Source organism: Passer domesticus, chromosome 11, assembly GCF_036417665.1.
Source record: "Passer domesticus isolate bPasDom1 chromosome 11, bPasDom1.hap1, whole genome shotgun sequence".
NCBI lineage: Eukaryota > Metazoa > Chordata > Aves > Passeriformes > Passeridae > Passer > Passer domesticus.
The window spans coordinates 18,278,357-18,302,614 of NC_087484.1; the positions used below are offsets into that span (position 1 = coordinate 18,278,357).

General features: G+C 41.1%; 2 protein-coding genes and 1 long non-coding RNA gene across 3 annotated transcripts in view; 2 read left to right on the forward strand and 1 right to left on the reverse strand.

The window, feature by feature from the left end:
* The window catches only part of LOC135279001 (uncharacterized), a 27,531-nt gene extending 19,660 nt beyond the window's left edge, over positions 1-7,871 (forward strand). Inside the window, exon 4 of the long non-coding RNA XR_010346369.1 lies at positions 4,159-7,871. This is a non-coding gene — a long non-coding RNA (uncharacterized LOC135279001). The remainder of the gene's footprint in view (positions 1-4,158) is intronic.
* Positions 1-19,059, reverse strand: part of PXYLP1 (2-phosphoxylose phosphatase 1) — an 86,171-nt gene extending 67,112 nt beyond the window's left edge. Inside the window, exons 1-3 of the mRNA XM_064386033.1 lie at positions 18,836-19,059; positions 17,066-17,131; positions 11,843-11,958 (exon numbers count right to left, since the gene is read on the reverse strand). The gene's annotated coding sequence lies outside the window, so the exon portion shown is untranslated. The remainder of the gene's footprint in view (positions 1-11,842; positions 11,959-17,065; positions 17,132-18,835) is intronic.
* A 311-nt stretch (positions 19,060-19,370) lies between these two features.
* The window catches only part of SLC25A36 (solute carrier family 25 member 36), a 30,778-nt gene continuing 25,890 nt past the window's right edge, over positions 19,371-24,258 (forward strand). The window contains exon 1 of the mRNA XM_064386043.1: positions 19,371-19,583. Coding sequence (XP_064242113.1) covers positions 19,543-19,583 — 41 coding nt within the window. The 5' untranslated portion in view covers positions 19,371-19,542. The remainder of the gene's footprint in view (positions 19,584-24,258) is intronic.

Consider the following 24,258-nt stretch of genomic DNA (forward strand, 5'->3'; position numbering starts at 1 on the left):
AAGGATGTAGAAGAAGTGAAATTTCTCTGGTTTAAAACAAAGACTTGCATCCTGGTCATTCAACATAGACATCTGCCACAAATCTTCTTACCAGATCAGAAAGACCTGAGCCAGAGGAGCCAATCAGTTTAAAGAATTGTACTCTAATTGTCAAGATGATGAGGAAATTTTCCTTTACACTGCAGTTTAACACATCCCCAGACTTGGAGGACAGTGACACTCTATAGAACAATCCTCAGGTAACACTTCCCTAGTTCACTGTGCCTGACACAGGTTAAGATGTTGCCGTGCCTATAGAAAAACACTGAGCACTAAGGAATACAAAAACAAAACTTAACTGAACAATTCCTTTAATCCTCTGGTAAACCAAAACTGAACTTCTAGTTGTACAACCCAGCCTGCCCTGTTGCCTGTAGTTTCATGGGATTCTTTAATATGAACAATTTATTTCCTTCCCATTATTCAGTGTGAATAAAATAAATTTAGACATATAACATTAACTTACTAGTGAGATAAAAATCTCAGTGTCACAACTCAAGCCTTTTGTATTTCAAGCCTAGGAAAAAAGTGAACAATAATTTCTATGGCATTAATATAGGCAGAAGGACCTGTCACAACCACCAGCACTGATTCCCAAAAGCAACATCCCTCTGCCAAACACTTACACATTCTCAGCCCAACAAGCAAATTTCAGGGAAAACAGAAGCAGCTAAAGGCTACTCTGAATTCTGTCTGGTTGTGCTTTGTTTGCAAGTGAAAACCCTTGTTGCACTATGGCACAGAACCGTCCTCAAAAATGTTAGATGGGGTTGTCATTTCCCAACAGACTGAGGGAAGCTGCTCTGGAAGAGGCTGCATTTTAATGGCACCTGATTTAGATGAGGGTAATGTGTTCCAGATCTTAGCCTTAGTTCAATTAAAAAGTGGAAACACCAGAGCTATAGCTAGTTTAGCTAAGGGGAAGCTAGAGTATACTGTGCTTTCTAAAAGCAGTTATTGTTATGATGTGTGAGGGAGAACCTGGCTGTTTGCTTCAGCCATACTGAGCAGAGTTTAGAAAAGAAAGAAAACCTTGCACAGGGAGGAACTCTTCCCAGGGCCCAGCTTCCTTGGGATTGCCTCTCCTTGCATGTAGATTTTAAATGCTTGTTGAAGGTCACGGCATGGAAAAACTGAATAGGACTGGTTTTGTGGTGTCCAAACCACAGTGCACATCACCATTGCTTCATCTGTGTCATTTCCTTTGCACACCAGCTACTGTTAAAAAAATATAAATAAAAAAGCAAGCATCTCACTGCTTCAGTAGATCTCTGATCACAGTCTACAACCATTTTCTATGTCTTTCTTAAAAGCACAAGCAAAATGTGCCATCAGTAGGAACAGGACAACCTTTTGTGGTTTAGGATGTGGTAAGTGCAGAAACACTCGGCGTTTTGCAGGTTTGCAGGTCCCTGCTCGCTAACGCTGGCGTGCCCTGCCTCCCTGTGGTTACTGCTGTCCTGGCGCATCACAACGTGTCCCCACAGCTTAGGGAATCACCTCCTGCAAGGACTGCCAAGCAACTCGTTCTTTGGACTTGTTCAAGCCTGAGAATATTTTGGAATAAGCCAAAGGATGCTGTGAAGGCCAGGAGCATCATCAGTGGCAAAAAAAATGCATTTCAGTAATGCTGGAGTTTCTCTAATGCCTCTGATTATGAAGAGACATTAAAAATACCACATAAAGTAAGAGGCATTGTAGTGTAAATAAGCTGAATTCTGTGCTTGACTAACTAAATTAAATTTATTCTAAATTAACATATTAATCATTCAGAGCGAGGCTTTTCAAAGGAAGCATTTATAAATCTTTTGGCTGCAATTTGATTAAACTTCTCTTTTTCCAGCCTAAAGCCTTTTTATTTAACACTTGTATATCATGCATGTTTTCTTTCTAGGATGTGTTAAAGGCTGTTTGTTATTAGCCTTTCCCCTTTGATTTACAACAAAGAAGAAAAACAAATTACTGAGAATACTGAAGCACTTTGTACACTTTAGAACAATTTTCATTATTATAAATCAACATTCACAATTGACTGCATAAAACAATCAACTGTATTTAGAACATTTTCAAAACTCATTATTTCTCCTGGCCCTTGAAACACAGCTCACAACAGCTGATGATGTATGGAGCTGAATTTTCAATGTTATATCATGGACGGCTGTTAATATTTTTAACAGATCTTGCAAGGGCTGAACTCAGTCTCACTTCCCTGCACCACTAGAGGGCAAAATGGTCTCACAGAATTGCTTAAAAAGACAGAAAAAATACATTCAAGATGTTAATTTTGAAAGTACAAAAAGTGTCCTGAAAACAAGAGGATTACAGAAAATTGAAAAGAGAAGTTCCCAAAACTTAGACAAAATAGAATAGTATCTTTGGAAGCCATGTGTCTTCTTTAGCCTGAGATTCTCTATCTGCATTTTTCAGTTATTCTAGAGTTATCAAACTAGAATAAAATTCTTCTATAACAGCAAATAAATAACAATACCCTGTGAGATGCATGTCTGTCTCAACTTCAGGAAAATAGTTTTAGTATACTATATTTTGTTCTTTGCTAATGAATTAATGCTCAAAATATCAAAAGGCCATTAACAAACAGAGCTTCTACACACAATTCCTATCTGTTAATACAGAGTCTAAATCAGATCTGCACAGATGTAAGGAGATTTTTTCCCCCCCACCATTATTAAGTATTTGCTTAAGGGCCAGGATAAATGAAGAAAGGGTTTTTACTGCTTCCACATTCACACATATACCACGAGCATTTGGACAATCTGACCGTCCCCTTTCTGTCAGCACCTCAGTCTGAGAAGGGCTGTCCTCACCTACAGAGAACAATTGCTTCCACTGCTACTTGTATTAACATGTGGCATTTTGGTAGCATCAAACAGTGAAATGTGAATTCACCTATATTTTCACCTCAAAGAACTCTCCCCAGATGAAGATAAGCAAATAAATACTTAGAGATCCATCAGAATTAGTGAGAAATCATTGATAATTGGTAAGTCAACACATATTGAAAATATGAAAATTTTCCCTCCAGTGCTACCTAAAAAATTTATCATGGTTTTAAGGCTTGAGTCCTCTTTGAATTTTTTTCTTTCATTTTCTGTAACTAACATAAAACCAATACTGAAATTTTAGTCATTAGTCTGAATTTACTCTTTTACTTTCTCTGTGTCCACACATGAAGTTCTACAGAGACTTTGCACATGTGAAAGTAAATCCAGAGTTGCCCATCAAGGGCAATCTTTCACCTTTCTCCATCCTAAGTACTGGGAAAAAAAAAAAGACAGAAGGGAAAATTCTAACATAACTAAATGTTTTCCATCTGAAAAAGTGATAGAATAATCCTTCTCAAAGGAAAGTGGCCTGGAACTGATGCAAATGCTCCCTCACAGCTTTTGTGTAAAAGAATGAGTTCAAATGATCAGTTGGAATGAAATTTTGGATGTAGCAGTATAGGGAGGAGGACTGGATTGAGAGGAAGTCCTGTTTAACCCAACTTAGTAAAGTTTTCTATTCAAATTGGTTCCTGTAGTAATGATAAAGGAAAAATAAACTATATCTGATGTGTTGAACAACAACATGCATGTATCTGACGTGTTTAATCATAAAATGTATGTTAGTCCCACAAAAGGGTCAAAGAGTTTTCAGAAATTGCAAAGCAACAGGCCCTGCATTGACAAGGAAAAAATGGGATTTCTTTCTCTTTACAAAGCAGTGTTTCTAGAATAATTCCCCTACCAGTGCTTTTGTGAGTGGTGTTCTGTTAAACTGGTCTGAACTGGCTCTCAGTCATTCACATGTCCTACTTTGAACTTCTCTGGCCATGAGATTGAGTGCATCTTTTAATTAAACACTGGTTTTAATAATTCACTGGCAGATTTCTCAGGAACTGCTGGTACTAAGCTCCTTTCTACTGTATTACTCATACCTATCAGAGAAATAATTGATGTCCAGCTCCACCAAGACAGGCTGTGCAGACAGGGTGACTTGCACTTTTAGTGGTCCAGTTCTTCACACCAGGGGTGCTGGATGCTGCTTCAACACCACAGAACAGCCACAATCCTCTTTGTGTGGGACACTTTCACCAAAACAAAAAATATTATCTTCCAGATACCTCCTGAGATGGATTGCCCTGCTGGGAAATAGTGCAATTCAGAATGGATCTCAGCACTGGCACCCATGAGGAACCAGTCACTCCAAGTACAGCAAAAATGCAGCAGCTGCTGCTTCACCTCCTCCTGCAATTACTGATGTAAGGCCCTTCAACACACGAGGCATAAGTGCTGCCTAATTCAATCTGAGTAAATCTTTAGATGCTTTTCTGCTTCCTATGTCTGAATCAGAGGAAATAAGGCTGTGTAAACATCTGTTTTTCTAGGACTCTGATATCTGAGTCAATATCAAAGGAAAACATTTTGAAAAGTATCATTTTGCTGCTGTAGAAATCCTTGCCTCACCCATACCTTAAGTACAGCGTGCAGTTATGATCACTGCATCCCAAAGACACAAATTAATTAACAGAAAGTAAATATAAGGGAAACTAAACAGATCAGAAAGATGTGTGGCAATATTTCCCAGGTGTGTATAATTCCTAGAGCTACAAGGATCATGTACAGTATTCACACCAGTGCCATTGTCCTCTGTTCTTTGACATAGCAGGGAGGATTGTTGGCCACCTTACTTGATAAAAGGAAAGTATTCCCACATAAGATAGACCTTAACTTTGCTAATTCCTTCCTTTTTTCTGTCCTATTTATGTAGTTTCCCTGGTGTAGCGTATCTTCAAGGATGGTGCCTGACAGCCTGTGATTGATTCAAACTGGTGTGGCTGCTTCATGAAAATTGGATCTTATTAGCTTAAATCAATTAAAAAGAACAGGGGATTCTAAGGGGTAATAATATTGGAGTAGAGGGACTTTTTCCCTGAACCAATATATATCCCTTTAATTTGTTTTCAAATAAATTACAGTGCTTTAAATGAATTACTCAGACAGAAAAAGGACAGAAAAATACAACTGGTTGAGGGGAAAGCCACTCCCATGGAAGTTTACTGAGTGCCACTGATTTGATTTTGAACAGGCTTTTGAACAGGCTCTCCCTTTCTCTAGAACATGCATTCTACATGTTTATTTGAAGAAATCTGACTCTTCTTTTTAAATCTGAGAGTATGGGTAATGAAAGATTCTCCCACAGAGAAGTGGATTCTGTACAGCTAAGTGAGATCCAAGACTTTCTCAATGCCTTGTACCTGCAGCACTACCATTTTCTGTCTCTGTTCAACACTGCACCAAAGTGTGTGGCTTTGCACAGAGCTGGCATGAAACCTTCCCTGATGGATGTTCTTCACAGAAAGGAATTGTTCTGCTAAATTTATAACCTTTCTTAAAGACACTTGCATTTTACTTTTAGGAAAAAAAAAATGCATGAAAGTCTGAGAAGGTCTGATTACTTCTGAAGGTCACATAATTGATTTTCTTGATTTAGAGGAGGTGGCTGCAGTAAATTAAAATATCTGTAAGGTTTTAGGGTCTGTATTAAGGAAGCAGGAACACAAAATACTGGGAAGTTACCAAGTGAATCGTCCAGAGACCTGCAGCCAGGACTGAATTTATAAACACTAGAGGAAATTCTGCTGTCCCTCAGGCAACAGCTCAGCTGCATGAAGTGAGGTATGAAACCTAATTACCCTGAGCTTGCAGGGCCCACGGCATCAGTCATATGCTGCTTTTAGAATCCTCCTAACTGGATTTATTTCAGTGACTCAGTTTTTAAGCCCCCCTTCAGCAGTACCCAAATTAATACGCAGAAGTGGGAATTATAGGAGTAGGCCAAATTCAGCACTGTGAACTTGGCATAGCTTCCACAGTCAGTAGAGATGTGCAACAGCTGAGAATGTGGCTCACTGACCACTCTCCGTTAATTTATGCTATAAAACAGATGAGACAACCTCAGCACCTGGGAATGATGGAAGTTTGCAATGGAAGTTAAGAAGAATCAGGTTTACACACACAACTTGTTTGCTTCAAAGCCCAAATCTTGGTAGTTGTTTTCATTCCTACCATTTGTGCCACTGTTTTTACTCTGGAAGGAAACTACTGACAATGTATTTATACTCAGTACTGCACTAGAGCTTAGTCAAACTCAGACTTAGCTCTTTAGAACTCCTTACTCTTTAGAACCTGTGAGAATTGTAATAAGAATATTTGCTTTTATTTTGCTTAAATTTCAAAATATCATACTGGCAGTTTTAATAATACAATTACAGATTACTAAGTCTTTGTTCTGGTAGGTTTAATATACCAGAAATTCAGGCATTCTGGATGCAAATGCATGCTTGCAAAATAAAATTTATCCTAACCCAGTTGCAAAGCTAGTCTTGGATATTTTGATGAAAATTTGGAAACATATCTTTAATGCTGGTCATTAAATCAATGTGAAGCCCTGACTGTGTAAGTGCCCATAATATGACCCATTCAAAATGCATGTTTCATAAGACTTCATGAAAGGGCATCAAGCAGTGGCAGGAAGGGCAGAAACATTCAGCCTTTGCTCTGAACCTTCAGGAGTAATTCACCAAGCCTTCCCCCAAAGCATCTGCACAGTTATGGCTTTGGGGTCACCAGATGTGCTTGAACCACTTCCTTAAAGCTTGCTACTATGAATGTTTGAAAAAGGAAAATGGGAAAAAATATTATGCATTGAGCTATTCTCTTCCAATATAGCCCCATACAGATGCTGCTTTTGCAACACACTTCCACTGCAGGCGTATGTAAGTTAATATTGTAATAAAAACAGACATCCATGCAGTTAAGGAACTTCATTTACTGCAGTTTCCTCTGTGGTCTGGATTGTGCCTAGCAAAGAGTTAAAACAAGAAGCATAGACAGAGCTCCAGGCAGTAGAAAGCCAGTTTGCACTGCTGATTCATGTGGGGACTCCAAAGGAACTGCTCCATCTTCTGCTCTAATATGTTAAAAGGTGGATGTGTCAGACATAAAACAATCTGTGCTTTTGCTGTGGGCAGTTCCACTTGCAGTGCTCTTGCAGAAATGTTGTTACAATGGGTCTGCATTTGCTCCAAACCTTGCCCACAACACTGACTAGGCACAGAAAAAAGCAGCTTTCTTGTTTTGCATACTTGTCAATAAGAATGGAGAAAGGAACAAACAGGGAGAGAAGCATCAGTGCAGAGACAAGAAGGCTTTGATTGGCTCAGCACTTTGAGAAATGCAGCCTGTCCCTGCCCCTGTCAGGAGGCTGGAACAGGAGCTCCTGCCAAGCCCTGTACAACCAGTAAGTTTCCACTCTCTAGCTGCATGAGCACACATTTTTGTCTCCAAGAGGAATGTGAGATCATCATGTGAATAGGAATGGTGCAGAGTCCAAAGGGCTCCAAGCAGGACAACCACAGATATTGATGAAAACAGTGTATCTAGAGAAGTTGAAAACATGCCTGATAGGAAATGGACTTTGTTTATTAGGATAAATACAAGAAAGGGAACTGCTGTCAATTACAACAGCTCCAGTTCCAGGTCATGGAAGCACTTAGCACTGAACCACTTTGCAGAAGCCAGCTGGTTTTATCTGAAAGTAAATGCCAAGAAAAGAAGATAAGCAATACGTCAGGTCAGATCCTTGTTGTCCCACTTCACCCTGTAAATTTCACTTCTGTAAATTTAGAACCTCCTAAAAGTTGTCCTACTTTTTTCCTCTGTTATGACATTTAGTAACTTCACCCTTCTGTATGGAAAACTGGAAGTTTTGGTTAAACTCCCTGCACCAAAACCTTATTGTCACATTCGCTTTCTTTTCTTTATTTTTTGTTTTGTTTAGTTTGGGGGGGGGGGGGGGTGGTTGGGTTTTTTGTTTGTTTGTTTGCTGCTTTGGGTTGTTTTTTTTTTTGTTTTGTTTTGTTTGTTTGTTGTTGGGGTTTTTGTTCTTGTTATAGGAAATTATTATGGTAGCCACTGCAGTCATTCTTGAAACATCTATAGCTTTTTCATATCCTGCACTGTGGTTCCTGTAGGAGCAAGAAGCTTTCAGCAATACCAGACAAAGTCTTGCCCAGCAGAATTAGTCTTGTAGTAGATGCCTCAGCTGAACTGACCTATGGCATGTAAGTATTTCACATACTTTGTCAGTTGTGTATTTCATATACAAAGACTAAATGCATTTTTGGGTGATAATTAAATAATTCCAAAGGTTACCACTCACTTCCTTCTGAAGTTCACCTTAAATATTGGATATCATCAACACTATCATTCCAACCTGCTTGTTTGGAGCACTTCTAGTGAGAAACAACATTTGTCTCTAGAGACATTCCCTGATGCCCACAATGAAACAGCACCACAGTGTGGTAAAAAGGCAATTTTGGCCTTGTTTTCTGAACACCTCTCAGGAAGAGAACATGAGCAAACGGGCAGCCTGGAGGTGATTTGAAAAGTTTCAGGGCTTCTTTCAGTTCTGGGACGTGCATTACTTACCTGCAATTAAAATCTGAAGAGCTACCTCACGTGTGGGGTGATAGTGCACACAAGGAAACTGTGAGAAGTGAGAAGCCAGGCTCTGCAGGAGCAGCTCACACTGCTGTCACTGTCTGCACTCTCACAGGACAGTGAGCTCCAAAGCAAAGAGCTAGGTTCTCCCACTTAGCCCTAAGAAGTTTGATCACTTAGTTCTGTCAAACAGTTCTAGTGAAGCATTCAAAGTGCTGCAGATGACTTGTGTCCAGTTCCCTCCTCCTGATGCTACAGCAAGCAAGCAGGAGCCTGGCTGGTGTCTGTTCCCTGCTTTGCTGCAGAAGCTCAGCATGGTAGAAGCTCTAACCTCATTTTGCACAGTTTTTCAGTGCTGCAGCACAGGAGAGAGAAAAACATGGCATCTCTCTTCACACTGAGCTTTTCTGGGTGCTGGTAGGGGCAAGGTGCCATTGGGGAAATGGGAAGACATTTCAAGTGGAATGACCATCTCAAGGTTGGGAAAGAGACCACAAACACAAGTCATGCAAGGTTCTTGAGTTCAGAATGGAACAATCTTCAAGTACTTCTTTACTATTTACTGCTTTATAGACTTCAATGCAATAAAACTCTTCTATAGTCAGAAGACTATAGAAGAGTTTTATAAGCTCTCAAAAAACAACCAATAAAGGTTGACTTTTTATAAAGTCAAAAAACAACCAATCCAAGTGAATTTGACTACAAATCCAGACATCTCTGTGTGAATAACCTTTGAAACTTTTCACTCAGCCTTATTCTTGACTGTAATTCTGTACACAAACCTCTCTCTTTGGTGTGGAAACATATGTGGCTCCATCCATCTCACACCTGGCTCTGCCTTCTTGCAAAATTATTGTGCAGTATCCAGTGCAATGTAAGAAATCACCATCAACTACCAGAGTCTGTTGCCTTTTGGCTCATTTTTCTAATAAGGTTCCTGTAAATCCTCTGAACTACGGCCAACTGAGCACATCTGTTGTTGAGCAGAACACAACCCCATAAAGAAGTACTTCTCTCCTCTGCAAGCCCAAGATCACCAGCTCTTGGAGTCAGAACAACCTACTTCCCAGTTTTGAGGACAAACTCCCTGCCAAAGCACTTCTCAACAGATGTTCTGATTCAGCACTTTCTTTTTCTGTCAAACAATCTCAGCAATGGCACCTCTGCCTACTGGAGACATCATTGCTTGGGGCCTATGAAACATGACTGGGAGCCAAAATATACACTCAACAAAAACAGAGATAAAATCATGGTGTTTATCAAGTCTGTTAGATTACAAGACAGTGGAGGAAAAGAGGATATTAATAATAAAGGTCAATGGATAAATATTGTAGTCTCACCCACCATAGAAAAGATCATTGCTGGCAAAGACACTTAGGAAATAGCACACTTAGGTCCCATTAGAGCCAACTTCAAGTGACACATTGACGTTTGCTCAGTTTTATTGTTATAAATTGAAGTATTTCCTCCACACATATGTGCATCACAACGAGCTTTCATTTTGAGTGTTGAAGTCATGCTAAAAATAACTGAAAAAAAAAAACCTACTGGAAAATTAATAAGACAGAAAAAAACCAAACCACTCTTTTCTATAAAGAAGGTTTGGAAGTTGATATATTCACTCAAAATCTACTCTCTGTTCTATGAAAGAAGTTTGAGCACTGAAGTTTTCACCAGCCACGTCTGAATTATATTGCTTATAAACACAACCAATGATTTGGCTGCTTCCTTTAAAGCTAAATTCACACTCCCATTTAAGAAAGGGAAACACTATTGCATTGGAAGAACCCTGCTGTTTATCCTGCTTTTAATTGATGTCTCCATTATCTGACCTCTCGAAAAGGCTACAAAAGCAAACACCACAGTACATGTCTGACTCACCTGCTCTCTCCCTGCCCAGGCTGATTTATTGATTGCAGTTGAAGATTAGCCAACACTGAAGTGCAGCTGATTACATTCTGTGTGAATTAGATTCCACACAGAGGAGTGGAGATGTCACACAGTTTGGGGATGCTCAGTTTTATTCCAGCTGAATTATTTCCTACAAACACACACCCCAATGCATCACCTCCAGTATACAGTGAGAGAAGTCACTTGGCCCAATATCATTAAAGCCAATTAAGCTGAGCCTCTATAGAGACTGCAATCCCAAATTCCAGCTAATGAATTCCTTGGAAACTGTAGTCAAAATGGTGGATTTGCTTATCTGACCTGGTAGAACACAACCCTGTCATTTGATCACCAAATAGTTTTGGTTTTGGGGGTTTTACAGACTGCTACCTAATTGCATATCATTAACATCATGGTATATGCTCCTTTCCAGTATCACACACCAGTACTGTTTAAAAATATATGAGCAACATCCAACTCCAGCTGTAATATTCTTTCTTCTAAAGCATGGATGAAAGTGAGAAAATTGTGGAGCTATATTTCTAAGTATTTTATCTATTTTTTTTCCCAGGATTAGGCTGAGATTGAAAATAAACTTCCACAACAACCCACTGAGATCTAACAAGCAGAAAAACCTATGTTTCTGAAATGGCATCAGCAGCTGGCAGTGCTGGCAAGTTTTTCATGCATAAAATTTCCAGGATATATTTGCCATCTGATTTTAATTACAGTTCCTCCAGTTAGAAAATATCACTAATAACTACAAGCAAGAAACGCAAAAGAGAACAATTTTCAATATATCCTCACAGCTTCAGTCTTTTCTATGACTAAGTGACTGGAGGAAAAAAAATTGTATCTTGGACTTGGTCTAGGATGGAATTCCTAAAGGCAACTCAGAGAATTAGAAAACAAAAATCCCATCTGTTCACAGCAAATGTAAGCTAAGTGACATTGAAAGTCTCACTTGTATCATTAACATATGTTCAGATTTCAGGATTCCCACCTCACCCTCCCAATAATTTAAATGTATCACTGCAACTGTTTCAGTAACTTTCTTGCATAATATGGAAGGAGAGGTCCCTGTAAAAAACATGGACCCCTTTTCTTGTACTGCTCACCAATGTATGTTGAACTACTTTTCACGCCTCTATTTCAAAGGTGGTTTGAACACACTGTTAATGAGGGTTCCTTCAATAGCTTTTTTATAAAGAGTCAGCCTGATAATTGTAGGGGAGTTGAATTATAACCTAGAGGCCTTGTTTCAGTGTTTTTGTAAACAATAGGAAGGCAGTGTCCTTATTGTGATAAATCGTTGGGACTTGTCAAGCCCTGTGAATAATACATTCCTAATTTAAGTTTATGTTTACCAAAAGGAAGCAGCAGACATAATAACCTTAGATACAACTCACCATTAGGTTACTTTTCTGGAATTAATTGTTGCAGAACAGCAAGGAACTTTTCCTCCAAATATAACAAATTCAGATTTTTAAGAAGACAACCTGAGTACTGTCATTCAGTGCTTGTTCTATAAAAAAAAAAAATTAAAAAGACCAGAGGTTAAAGTAATTCAAAGAGATCTTTACATATTGTTAAAATAAAAACCTGTCATTTTGTTACCAACATTTGTATCAGAAGCCCTCTATCAGTATCTCTACCACCATCCCAGAGATGCAGGGTCTACATATAAACTTGACAATTCCTTGAATGAAGTTGTAATGCTTCCCTCTTCCATCCTCCCTTAGATAACAGAATTGACCATATCCAATTTCCAAGGATTATTTCAACATCCAGAATGAGGACTTTCATTATTTGAGTATTCTTATTCTTGACCCCAACAGATCAATAAAGGACTCTGAAGGACAGTGGGAATGAGCAGTAGGAGCTGGGCTCCTACTCCCACTTGTCCTTGATTCCGGTGGGGATGTCCCTTCCTTCCTTTGCAGTGACAGATGGTGGTTAGGAAAGAGAGCTTGGTTTAGAGTAACTGGTAGTATTTTTTAAAAATATTACAACATCTGCTCTACAGAAGACAGACATAAGCCTCAAGTTAAACAGCAAAGCTCCCCTCAGACTCCTCTTCATGGAAAAGTATGGTCAAATATCTCAGAATTTCAACATTGTGCTCCATTCTGGATAAAATACAAGCAAGGAATCAAACTTACACTAATCTGAACTCAGGACTTGTAGAAGACAGAAAACAAAGTCAGTACTGTACTACACAGCTGGATTTAGGAACACTGAATTCTGAATCTTGAAGCACATGGGTATTGCATAATCTCACACAGACTTGGCTTTGTGAACACATAGACTTCTTCTTGGCACACGTGGCAAACTAAAATCAAGATAAGATTCAAATACAACTGGAAGAAAGAATAGAGTGTATTCTTAGCCAGAAATTCTTGTATTTTGAAAGATGGAAATTGAAAAGATCCTTTTTAAAAAGAGAAACACAAAATTTCATAGTATGATTACAAATAGGGGGCATGAAATCTAGGTCATCATTGACACTGGGTTATGCAGAACTTCTATTTCATTTATGGGGATAAATACAATATGTTTCATCATGAAAATATAATAGATTTAATTTCCTCATCACTTCATGTCATATGAAAAAATTAAATATAGTTCTTCCCACCACAGTGACTAACAACTTAACTCCAAATCCAGTCAAAATTTGAAAGATTAGTTTGTCAAAGCCACCACCATCAAATCTCACTCACTACACATCACAAAAAACACTGCTCCTTCCACAAGGCTGATAAGATCAAAGTCATCCAAGCTGTGATTTCATCAAGGCTAAGACACATACAGCATATTATGAATGAAACTACTTGAGGTTCATTGTATCTAAACTCACCAAAAACGCACAGAAGATTTTGTAGAGTATTTTCAAAAAACTAGGGAAAGACAACTCATTGTATTTGATTAGAGAACACTTTAAAAAATAAGTGAGCTTGTGCTTCACAGGAGAGGAAATAACAGCATTGACAAATCAAGAGTTACCAGGGCTTTGTGTCTGAGACTGTTGTGTATCCCCAGAAATCCAGGGGATTTCACCTGCCTGACCTGATGCCATGTCCCAGAATCATTACTTGCTCATCATAATCCTGCTAATTTGTTTGAAAGGTCAAGTGAATCCTTATAAGGATCCTTGAAAGTAAAGTGTTCCACAAAGTCTTGAATAAAAGAGAGCAATTTATAAGTGTTCCTTTTGGTTTTGTTAAACATCTTTTAAACTGGCATTGCTTACACTGCAAGTAGGTTCTTTCCATTTCTTCAAGTGCCTTTTCTAGGCAAAGGAATCAGTTCTACAGGCTGTGCAGGGGCAGAAAATCAATTACAATCTGACCCCTTTTAAAAAAACAAACCCAAATAAGCTTTGTTCCCCCACCATTTCTGGAAGTAAATGAGACTGACTGAATCTGGAACATGATAACACATTTCCATAGCCTACAGGAAACACTGGAACTTCATACAATGAAAATAAAATCTGAAATAATACTTGTCCCATTAGGATAAACAACCTGGTAATAATACTCAACATTCTCCCTTTGTAGTAGCAGCTGATGTAAGAGTTTTCCTTCTAGTTATGGTTTCTACACTTCAAAACTGAGGCTCTAACTGAGCTTTGTGTCACATGCATAACATCCAGGAAACAAACTACACTGTGCAGCTGCACACCAAAACTTCCACTGAATTATCTCTTGCAAAAAAACAAAGACTCCTGGCAATATTTCTTTAACTGGTTCATTAGCAATAATGAAGCTTATGTCTCTAATGTACACCTGGGTCAGCAAATTCCTTGTCCAGGCTTAGAAAAGCTAGAGAAGTAACATCTCCTCTAGAAGGACATTAATTATTAAACCAAATTTATCACGGGATAGCAGCAAGGTAACTCACTCCCCAGGCAACTGCCTGAAAACACTTCCACAGCCTCCATGCACATCTAGGGTGCCCCATGTTTGTTGGGTTTGCTCAGTCTGTGCTGCTGTGATCCCTCTGCACTGAGACCCAGCCTCTCCAAGGAACACAACAGCCAGGTGCAGGCAGTCAGCACACTACTGCTAAGCTCCCTGGATTGCTCACTCCATATTTGTAAAACCTATGCAGTCACACATTCACCTTTTCTAAATGAGTCACACTTCCTTCTGCCTTTTGATTAAAAAAAAATAGTAGAAGTTTTGTTTCATTTAGAAGGGAGTAAATTTCTCAAATATTTGAAGTTTTTCATATCAGGAAATTTATCTCTTGAGCTATGGGATATTGTTTACACAGCTCTCTCAAAATAAGCTAAGGACAGGAGCCCTTGCTGTGGTGATGGGCTAAAACAGAACTGCACCTTGGATTCACACCTTTCACAAGAGAGATGCCCTGACAAGGTAACCCACCCATCCTGCCACAGTTTGAGACCCAGGGCATAAGGTGCATACAACACTAGAAAACTTTCATTCCACCCTCCAGGTGCTGTAGAAAACTACATCACAGACTCTCACTTTTTCTTCTCTACCTGAATTTATTCATGACTCCTGGTGACTCTGCTAATATTGACCTTTAGCTTATGTAGTATTTTACTGCTTTGGTTTCTGTAGTTTATTGCTCTGACAGATTTTTTTAGCAGAAATCATGTCTTTCTTAGCCTTTATTTACCCAGTCTAAACAAAACAAATCTTTTAAGTGTTCCTTGATATGATAAGGCATCCATTTGGCAGATAATCACTTTCCTGTACACTTGATTCTCTGAATAAATCAGCTGTAAAAACTGACAGCCTGTCATGCAAAGTGCTAACCACGGCTGTCATGAGGGCCAATTATGAGGAATTATTTCCTTTACTCTCTAGTAAGTACCTGCATGTTCCTGACTGTAAAACCCACATTCCACTCTCCCAGTCCTCATTTACATGGTACTGATATCCCTATCCCTTCTTTACAGATCAGCTGCTCCTCTTTTCTTCCTTCCCTACTTATTATCCTTTTTTCCTGTCCTCCTTTATTTTCTGAATATTACGTAAGGTACAGATTTTAGATAAACAAACAACTGAGAAATAGACTTACAAATATGTGTTTACAAATGTGTATTACAAAGGTTTTTATGTCCTCAAGGAACAGAGGCAGCTCCATTCTCAAGCAAAAGAAGGCCCACACAAAATTGTTCATCACACCCTCCCTGCTGGCTTTCTTGGTCAAAAGGTTGTTTCTAAATCTGTCACTCATCTGTCCAGGGGTTTTGATTAAACATCTGTCTTGTCTCATTCTGCTTCCTTATTTATGAAATGGAGTTAAAAATATAATAGTAAACAGATTTGTAGAAATGTATTGATAAAATCAAGGCCTTTTTTAAATCTCTCAGAGTGGTCAGCTTTTGCTAGGATAGAGCAGATGTCTTGTACTTTAAACCATTGCACAAATTCACTTCTACCATTTCAAAGGAGCAGTGCAAACACACTCATTTTGTTCACTTTCACAATCAGTACACTTTATGAGCTGAAATATTCCTTGTAATATCTTGCTATGATTCCAGATTCGCAACCTAAAATATGTTCAACTCATGACACCAAAAATCCCAAATTCACCATTCATGCTGGTGGTATTTATCACAGGAGTCTGAGTCACACAAGTCAAGAGGCAAGTTATTTATAGGACAATCTTAAGATTTTGGGATTCACATGTCTAAAATTCTTTTCCCTTCATTGAAAAACTCTGTGAACATACTAGCAGAGAGAAAAAGAACACTATGTGAGGACCAAACCACCATTTCCCCTGTTTTGAACAACTTATGGAAAGACACTAGATAAAATATCAGCAAAATTGTATTTAAAGGGGAATAAAAACCCCAAAATCCACTCCCCCCTCACAAAAAAATCTCATATAGATATCATAGAACATGTACTAAAGAAACCCTTCCAGTTTCTTCCCAGAGGCTTACTCTAGATCTAAATTTAACCTTCCCACCTTCATTAGCAATAATGAAGCAGCTGGATTTCTCAGTGTCATCAATAAGCACGGGCTCAAGCCTCATTTCTAAGCCAGACATCAGGAGATTACTGCTGGCTGTTTAACAAGCTGTACTTTATCCACTTACAAATGCTGAATCAAATTGCTTTTAAAAATGCCTTCCATGGAACAGAAAATAATATAAAAAAGGAAACCTCAATCGCCCACTACTCCTTTTCCAAAGCACAGAAGTTGTAATTTAAAGTCTAATGTTAGCCTGAGCTCCTTGTGAGAGCAGCTCACTGTTTTCCCTCTTGGAGTAACAGCCCACTCACATTTTGCTGCTGCCAAGCCCTTGGGCTTTACCTTGCTTTGTGTAACGAGGTCTCATCTGAGCTGCCCCTACCTTTACCCATTCCAGTTTTTGATGTATTCCCAACACTCCATCCCCTGGAATTTACAACCTGTGATAGTTCTTCAGGCACAGACAATTTGTGTCAGTACTAATTCTGGCCCTGAGACAGAATAGATGTTAAGCCCTGGAAAACTGTGCCTTCCAGGGGGAATATTCCTTCTCCACTCCCACCCCATTCCCTGTGCAGTGCTTGATTACTCCATCTTATTCCATCAGAAAGAAACACAGGAGAATGTCACACATCCTCAGGAAAAGCCACACCAAATGCAATTACACAAAACATTACCTTGTGAAATTTAAAGAAAATATGGCATAGTCTCTGACAATTTCTCAGATTGTAAGTGTTGAGTTCCTAGAAATAAAAAGCATATAAAGAGGAGAACATGAAGTTAGTGGTCACAGTTTTGTGAATAGTCCACATTCACTCACTCTTCTAGAAGCTCTTGAAGTATTAGAAAGACTAAATGAAAATGAAGACTAAGGAAATGAACAAGTCTTAGTAACGCTGTATTTTTATTTACAGTACCATTCACAGGCTATTTTTCCCCCTGTCCAATTGATAAAGGGGTTGCCATTGGTTGTAATATTTTAATAAATCACTTTTATTTAGGTTACTTCCTGAAATGGCTCCTAGCTCCCTCCAATGGGCCAAAACACTTTCTAAAGGGCTCTGACTATTTCCTTACTGTTGGAATTACTCACTTCAATGTAACCTCAATTGTATGGGATTACACTTTACAGCAAGAACACAAATCTTACTTTCGTCAGCTCTCAGCCCCCCATGCACAACACAGTGGATATTGGAGGTGTGGCAGACTTTCATATTTTCTTTTACAATTAAAACACTCAATATGCCCCCAAGAGTCCCACAACCACAGGACACTGAACCAACATGGTATTCCACACCTTAAACAAGGAATTGGGGTCCTATAAATGGGAGGAATGAAACAGGGTGTTGGAGCAAGGTGGGATGTGGATTAAAACTGTTAGCAAAACAAACTGTAAAAATTTCTGGCAAACACTCAAACAGTAACAGCTCTAAAGGCACCAACATAGACAACGAAAACTTTTGGCAGACACACAGCAGGCAGTAACAGTTGTTAGCACACAGACAGAAAAGAAACACTAATTTTATACTAAATACACAAAGCAATACATACAACAATCAAACTCAAAATTCCAAGACCAAAACCAATAGGAAAACCAAAACCATCAGACTTCTTTCAGGGACTCTAACGCCTTTCTATTTCTTTTGGGAATTCCAGCCTCCTTTTTTGGAGACTTTAACCCCTCTGTATCTCTTTAGGGAGTCCTATTCCACTAGAACATCATCACATATGCACCAGAACTAATTTACATTGTATGATCCCATGGTTGTTCGGCAGTTCTTTTGCACTGTGGTGGTGTCTTCCCAGTTTGGGGGTTGTTGGGGGTCTTTGATAAAGGCTTCCAGGGTCTTCTTTGCATTCAGAATTTTTCAGCTTTGAGCACACACAGTTATGGTGTTCTTTGGTCTGTCTGGTCTTAACCAGCCTAAAATCTTTATTTTGTGGCTAACTGGCTTTGCACTTGTCAATTTTTCATTAGAACTATATTTCTCTATCTCTAAAGCTATCCACCTGGCGAGTTTCATCTTTTTTTGTCTATTCAGCATCAAGCAACTAGTTCACCATATACGAGCCATTACATTGTATAAAGAGCTATGATTCAGGTTATATAAGTATCTGGTTTTATTTATATATATAGTCGTGATTTAGATTATATTGGTATCAGGTTATATAGATATATAAAATCATTATTTAGGCTATATTAATATCTTATAACTCAAGCTATATAAACACCTTGTAACTTTGATCTAAGTTATACAGGCATCACTTATCCCTAAGTTTTTGAGGAAAGCCAAGATGAGAGCCACTCCATGATGAAGGATATTCCCTTCAGAAACACCCAAGGAGCAGTGCTTGGGTGCCTCTTTGGAGAGATGGGATTGCTTCAGTAGCTGAAGGGATGATCCAGAATTAATAAGAGAAAACAAAAAACTAAGGCCACCACACACCTTACTAATGTTGCTGTTCTGGGGTGTTGAGAGCACTGGGGCTGTTTTTCACACCCTTTCCCCACATTTTCTGCACTTGCTGGCTGTCACCTTCCCAGCCCCAGCGGGTATAACAGAAGGGGTCAGGCTGGACGGGAGCACAGGGGGGCACCTGGTCCCACATCCCTGCTCAGGCAGGGTGGTCCCAGAGCACAGGGAGCAGCGCTGTGTCCAGGCAGTTCGGGAATACTCAGGACAGTGCCAGCCCAAGCGCTCCCCACACGCAGCGCCGCCGCCGCCTCACGCAGCCGCCCCTCAGCCCCTCGCTCCACCTCACGAGGCACCGCGGGCGTGACGTCAGACGCCGCAGCCAACGGCGGCCTCTGTTTAATCGGGGGCGAGGCGGTTCGTTGCATATTCACGAGGCAGCCGCGTGCCTGCGCTGACGTCACGCTGTCGCAGCCAATAGCAGCCTCTGTTTGCGGGGTTCATGCATATTCATGTATGCATATTCATAGCCACGCACTTTCGGCGCTGCAGCGGCCGCGGCGAGGGGCGGGCCCGGCCCCGCTTCCCTCACGGCCCGTGTGCCTGCGGAGCCGCGCCGGCGGCGGGAGGCGGAGCCGGCCCTCCCGTATTTATGCTGAGCCCTGCCAGGAGCGGCGCCGTGAGTGTGGGGCGGAAGCGCCCGGCACCTCCTTCCTCCCGCCCGGGTGCAGGCGACGAGGATGAGCCAGAGAGACACGCTGGTGCATCTCTTCGCTGGCGGGTAGGTGAAGCCCCGGGTGCTCTCCTGCGCTTTCCCCTTCTCCTCCCTCCTGGGGGCCTGGCCGCGCTCCTGTGCCCGCCGCTGGCTGGCCTAGGTGGGGCGGCGGCCTGGAGCGGCTGCGTGGGGACATGTGGGAAGGGCTGCGGGGGCTGCCCCGCTCCTCTGTGCGCGGGGGCCGCGGGCAGGAGGGAGCGGGCCGCGCTCTGCCGCCCGCCCCGTGCCCCGAGGCCTCTCCGGGCCGCTGCGCAGGGCCGGGCCCGGCCCCGGGTGCTGCGTTGTGTCACGGGTGGAACGCGGGCCCTGGGGAGGCGGGGCGGAGGCTTCCCGTAAAGCCAGCCCCTCTCTCTGATCGCAGTTGTCCCTTCTCTGGGCTTTTCGTGCAGAAGCACGCGGGGCCCGCCGTGCACGGGCTCCCCGCCGCAGGGAGCGGCCGCCGGGCTCGCTGCGCCTCGCGGGCCGGCAGTGCCCCGCTGGGCACGCTCTGCCCGGCGGCCGCTGCATCCCCGGCTCGCCTTCCAGCGCTCCCGGGTGTGCTGCGCTCCCCTGCGGGGCTGTGGCACACGCAGCTCTCCAGCGACAGAGGCAGAGGAAATGGGAGGGAAGAGCGCACTCAGAAATGAAGATGTAGCCTTGGTTAGGTTTGAGGTAACTTTTGTATCGTCACAGCTATTAGAGAAGTTTTAAAATGTATGTTTTTAGGATTCAAAATGTATGGGCTGTATCCCTGAAGCCTGTGGTCCTTCCAGGGGCAGGGTGGGAAGGGTGCAGCCTAAAAGGGAAAGCTGGGGGTCCTTGATTGTAATAGTGTGTTTGGGTAGTGAGCATGACTGTTCAGAAGTGATAGAGAGCACACCTTGCATCCCATGAGAGAGCTTGAAGCTGTGATTTCCCTTTGTGCTCCTCGCAGACAAAAATGATCTTGCTGCTTCTGAACTAAGGTGTTTGAGGTGGAAGAATAGTGATTGATTCTGAGCAAGTCTGAGTGACTTGGACACATGTCAGAACTTTCTCTGCTTCGGGCACACTTGGAAGTCTTGTGCACCTGAACTAGTGCCTGTGTGGGGGCTTTTTCATCCCCTTAATTTCTTGCACCCTGTTTAAGAGGAGAGCAGTTGTGCAGCAGGAGGGCCAAGATGTAGTAGTGTGTACTGTTTTCTGCAGATTTTGCATCCTTGCAAGCATTCAGAAAAGCAATAGCAGGAGCTCAAGAAAGATCAGGAACTGCTGCAGAGGGTCCAGTAGAGGGCTACAAATATGGTGAGAGATCTGGAGCATCTGTGTTATGAGAACAGACTGGGGGAGCTGGGCCTGTTTTCTGGTGGAGTCTGAGAGGGGATCTCATTAATGCATATGAATACCTCAAAGAGGTGCCAGACTTTTCAGTGGTGCCCAGCAACAACACGATGAGCAAAGACTATAAACAAGAACACAGGAAGTTTCACTTCAACATGAGGAAGAACTTCTTTCTATTGAGGGTGGCAGAACACTGGCACAGGCTGCCCAGGGAGGCTGTGATCTTTCCCTCTCTGGAGACATTCCAAACCCACCTGGACATATTCCTGTGTTACCTGCTCCAGGTGACCCTGCCTCAGCAGGGACATCAGACAGTATGACCTGCAGAGGTCCCTGCCAGCCCTAAGGATTCTGTGAGTGGTGCCTGACTGTAGCCCTTCAGCTTGACAGCTCTGCACAGGGGAGATTACTGAGCAGAACTGTGCATTATGTCAGAAACAGGTTTGAACCTGAAACTTGAGAGCAGATGAGGATTGCTCAGTTCAGTTTGCTCATTCCAATTTATTGCAGAGCAGTCTGGTCGATGGGTAGTGCTGGCCAGCTGGGTCAGGGGTTATGGTTTGGGGAAAAGGCTGAGTGTGAGCCACATGTTTCCTGTAACCTTAGTTCAGCCAAGCTAACACTGTGTATTTGGTTGCATTTGGCAGTAGAAGAGTTTTTTGGGGTCATCTCATGACTTTGCAAGCATGGTGCACTGCAGATCACCTGAGTGATCTTCAGTCTTCAGTGAAACTTAGAGGAAGGAAGCTTTGTAGCTTTGTTTGCCTTTAGGTTGCACCAGAGCCTCTGTGGAAACAGCATGATTATCTCTCTCTGCTGGTGCTTTTTTTTTTCCCCAGATGTTCAAGTTCATTCTCCAGTTCCTGCTTTCTGTAATGAAACTTTGACAGATGACGTTGCTGGTTTAGTAGCATCAGTGGGACTATCCTGGGATTTCTCTGTAGCTGCCTAGGCTGTATGGGCTTTTTGTGTGTCTTCTCTTTTTGTCCCACTTAGTCAAACAGCAGTTGCTGTTACTGTAGACATTATGTTGGTAGTATAAACCCAGGTGCTACTTATTCAAGGATGCAGTTGAACATTCTTCATTCTTAAATTAAAAAATTGTGTGATTGAAATGTAGGATGTAGATGAACATTTTTAGTTCAAGTAGTAAGTTATGGCTGGTTTTTTAGTTGTTAGACTAGTTTTAAAAAGTAGTAGGAAACCTTAATGTTTTGCTTTATAGAAAAGATTAATATGTTTTGAATTGCAACCATACAGTGAAAATTCATGTGTTAGCTACAAAAATAGTGCTCAGGTTTTCCTGATTTATTCTTTTCCTGAATTATTCTTAATTTCCAGAAAGCTTCTGACAGTAATTGTGTATTATAGAAGCTTCCATCAGAGCAGTGTGTGAGTGTTGTTTCCTCAGCAAAAGGAGGGGTTTGGGTTAGGAGGTGGACAGCTGCTTTTCTGACTTCACTCTTGGATAGTCTCAGGTTTGCTTCTTTACTTCACTCTTGGTGCTTCCTGCAGAATTTTGGCTGTTTTCTAATTTAATGTGTGAGGAAGTATAGGGAGGAGCTTCTTTATCTTGATTTTAAAAGTGTCTCAAAGTGGTCTGTAATTGTAATCATCCTCTGCCTGACAGAGGTTCTTAGCAAATCCCTATGGTGGCCAAAATGGTTAAGGTGCAGAAGATGTATTTACCATAAATGTTTGAATTCTCAGCAGGATCAGACTCTGCTGAAGGAAAGGTAAGAGACCCTTGGGCTTTTCTGATTTCAGCAGGTTGTTAATAAGGTGTAGCAGGTATTGGGATGATGGGGGCTTTTTTACACCGTTTCAGGAAAGAGCCTCTTGAGCCATAACTGAGTTGCCAAGCACTCAACTCCTCTCTACCCTAAAACACACTGGTGGCATAACCCTGGCTGTATTTCAGAGCAAGTGAGGAGGTTAGTGCCTTTCTGCCCAAACTTGAGGTTATCTTTATATTCAGATACACTTTTGTGTGAAATAAGACAGTGCTTGTTTAAAGCTTGGGGTTTTCTCCGTGGGGTAACTAAATTGCATGAAAATTGCTGTCAGTACTTGAGAAACTGTGCCACTGGTATTTTTCTCATGTTTCTTTCTCGATGCTTTGAGCTGTTTTCACTTAACACAAATTTTATTGTAAATATTGATTTACCCGATCTCTTAAGAGCTACACTGTTCATGTTGATGTTTGTTTTGGATAATGGAACCCAGTGATGCTTGATCCCCTGGTGGTGTTTTTCCTGTTTTCACTTGTAAGTTTCTATGTGGCAGCACATCGGGGGATTTTATTTTTACACTGTTCATTACACACCACAAGTTTGATTAGTATTTGTAGTTTATGGATGCGGGCTTAACTTGCACTTTCTAAGTTTTAGTAAAGAAACATAATTGGTGAGTAGAGTGATTAAGGGTTTGTGGCTGCTAGTACTCTAGTTGAACAGTAGGAAAACCCTGAAAATTCAGGGTTAATGAACGCTGTTTCTGAAAACTGTACTTGCTAAAGCTCTTCTATACTCTCTGAAGACTGATAGTATAAATGTAATATCCAAAGCTACAGCTTTGTTGATGTGAAAGTTACTCCAGTTGTAAGACATCTGCATGAAACTGCTGATAGACTTGGGACCTGAATTTGCAGTAACTGATGAAGACAGAAAAAGTTCTGTTCTGTTTGTAAGTAGCTTGGATACTTTTTTTTGACAGAATTTTGAGCTCAGTTTACATGCTGTTTCATTTGACAGCCAGTGTTTGCATGGAACTTTCATTTTTTTCCTGTAAAGATAAGTAGCTGGTAAAATACATGAATTAATGTAGATCCCAGATAACAGGGTCAAGGTTTATCTTTAAGTCTTTGAGGCTGTGGTTACAAACGTATTGTGAAAGGTGAATCTGAAACTAGCACTAGGCAGCCATGGCTTTTATTTTCATGAAATACATTATTTTCTCAAGGAAGTAAAAAAATGTATACTGACGGTGTTAGTTGGAAGTCAGGCTACACTGGCATTTGGAATATCAGTCTGCTTTAGAGCATTTCTAGACAGTCCAGTGGCTGAATTTGAGACCCTCATCCATGCTGGAGCTCTCTCTGTTGGTGCTTGCAGGGCTGAAAGGTACCAGTAGAAGACACTTAGCTGCTCTGGACAAGGGTAGTGACTCCTTAGCAGGTATCTTAACCTTGCAATAATAAAACTTTCTTGTGTAGCCATGCCTGGAAGGAGAACCTGGGATTTGAGTGCCAAACAGGTTTAGGTTTTTGAAGCATGTGTGTCTTTTTTTACTTGGAGTGTCACTCAAATAATGCAGATGTGTCTGAGGAAAATGGTTGTCAGAGCTGTACCTGTTGAAAGTTGGCAGAATTTAAAGCCCAATA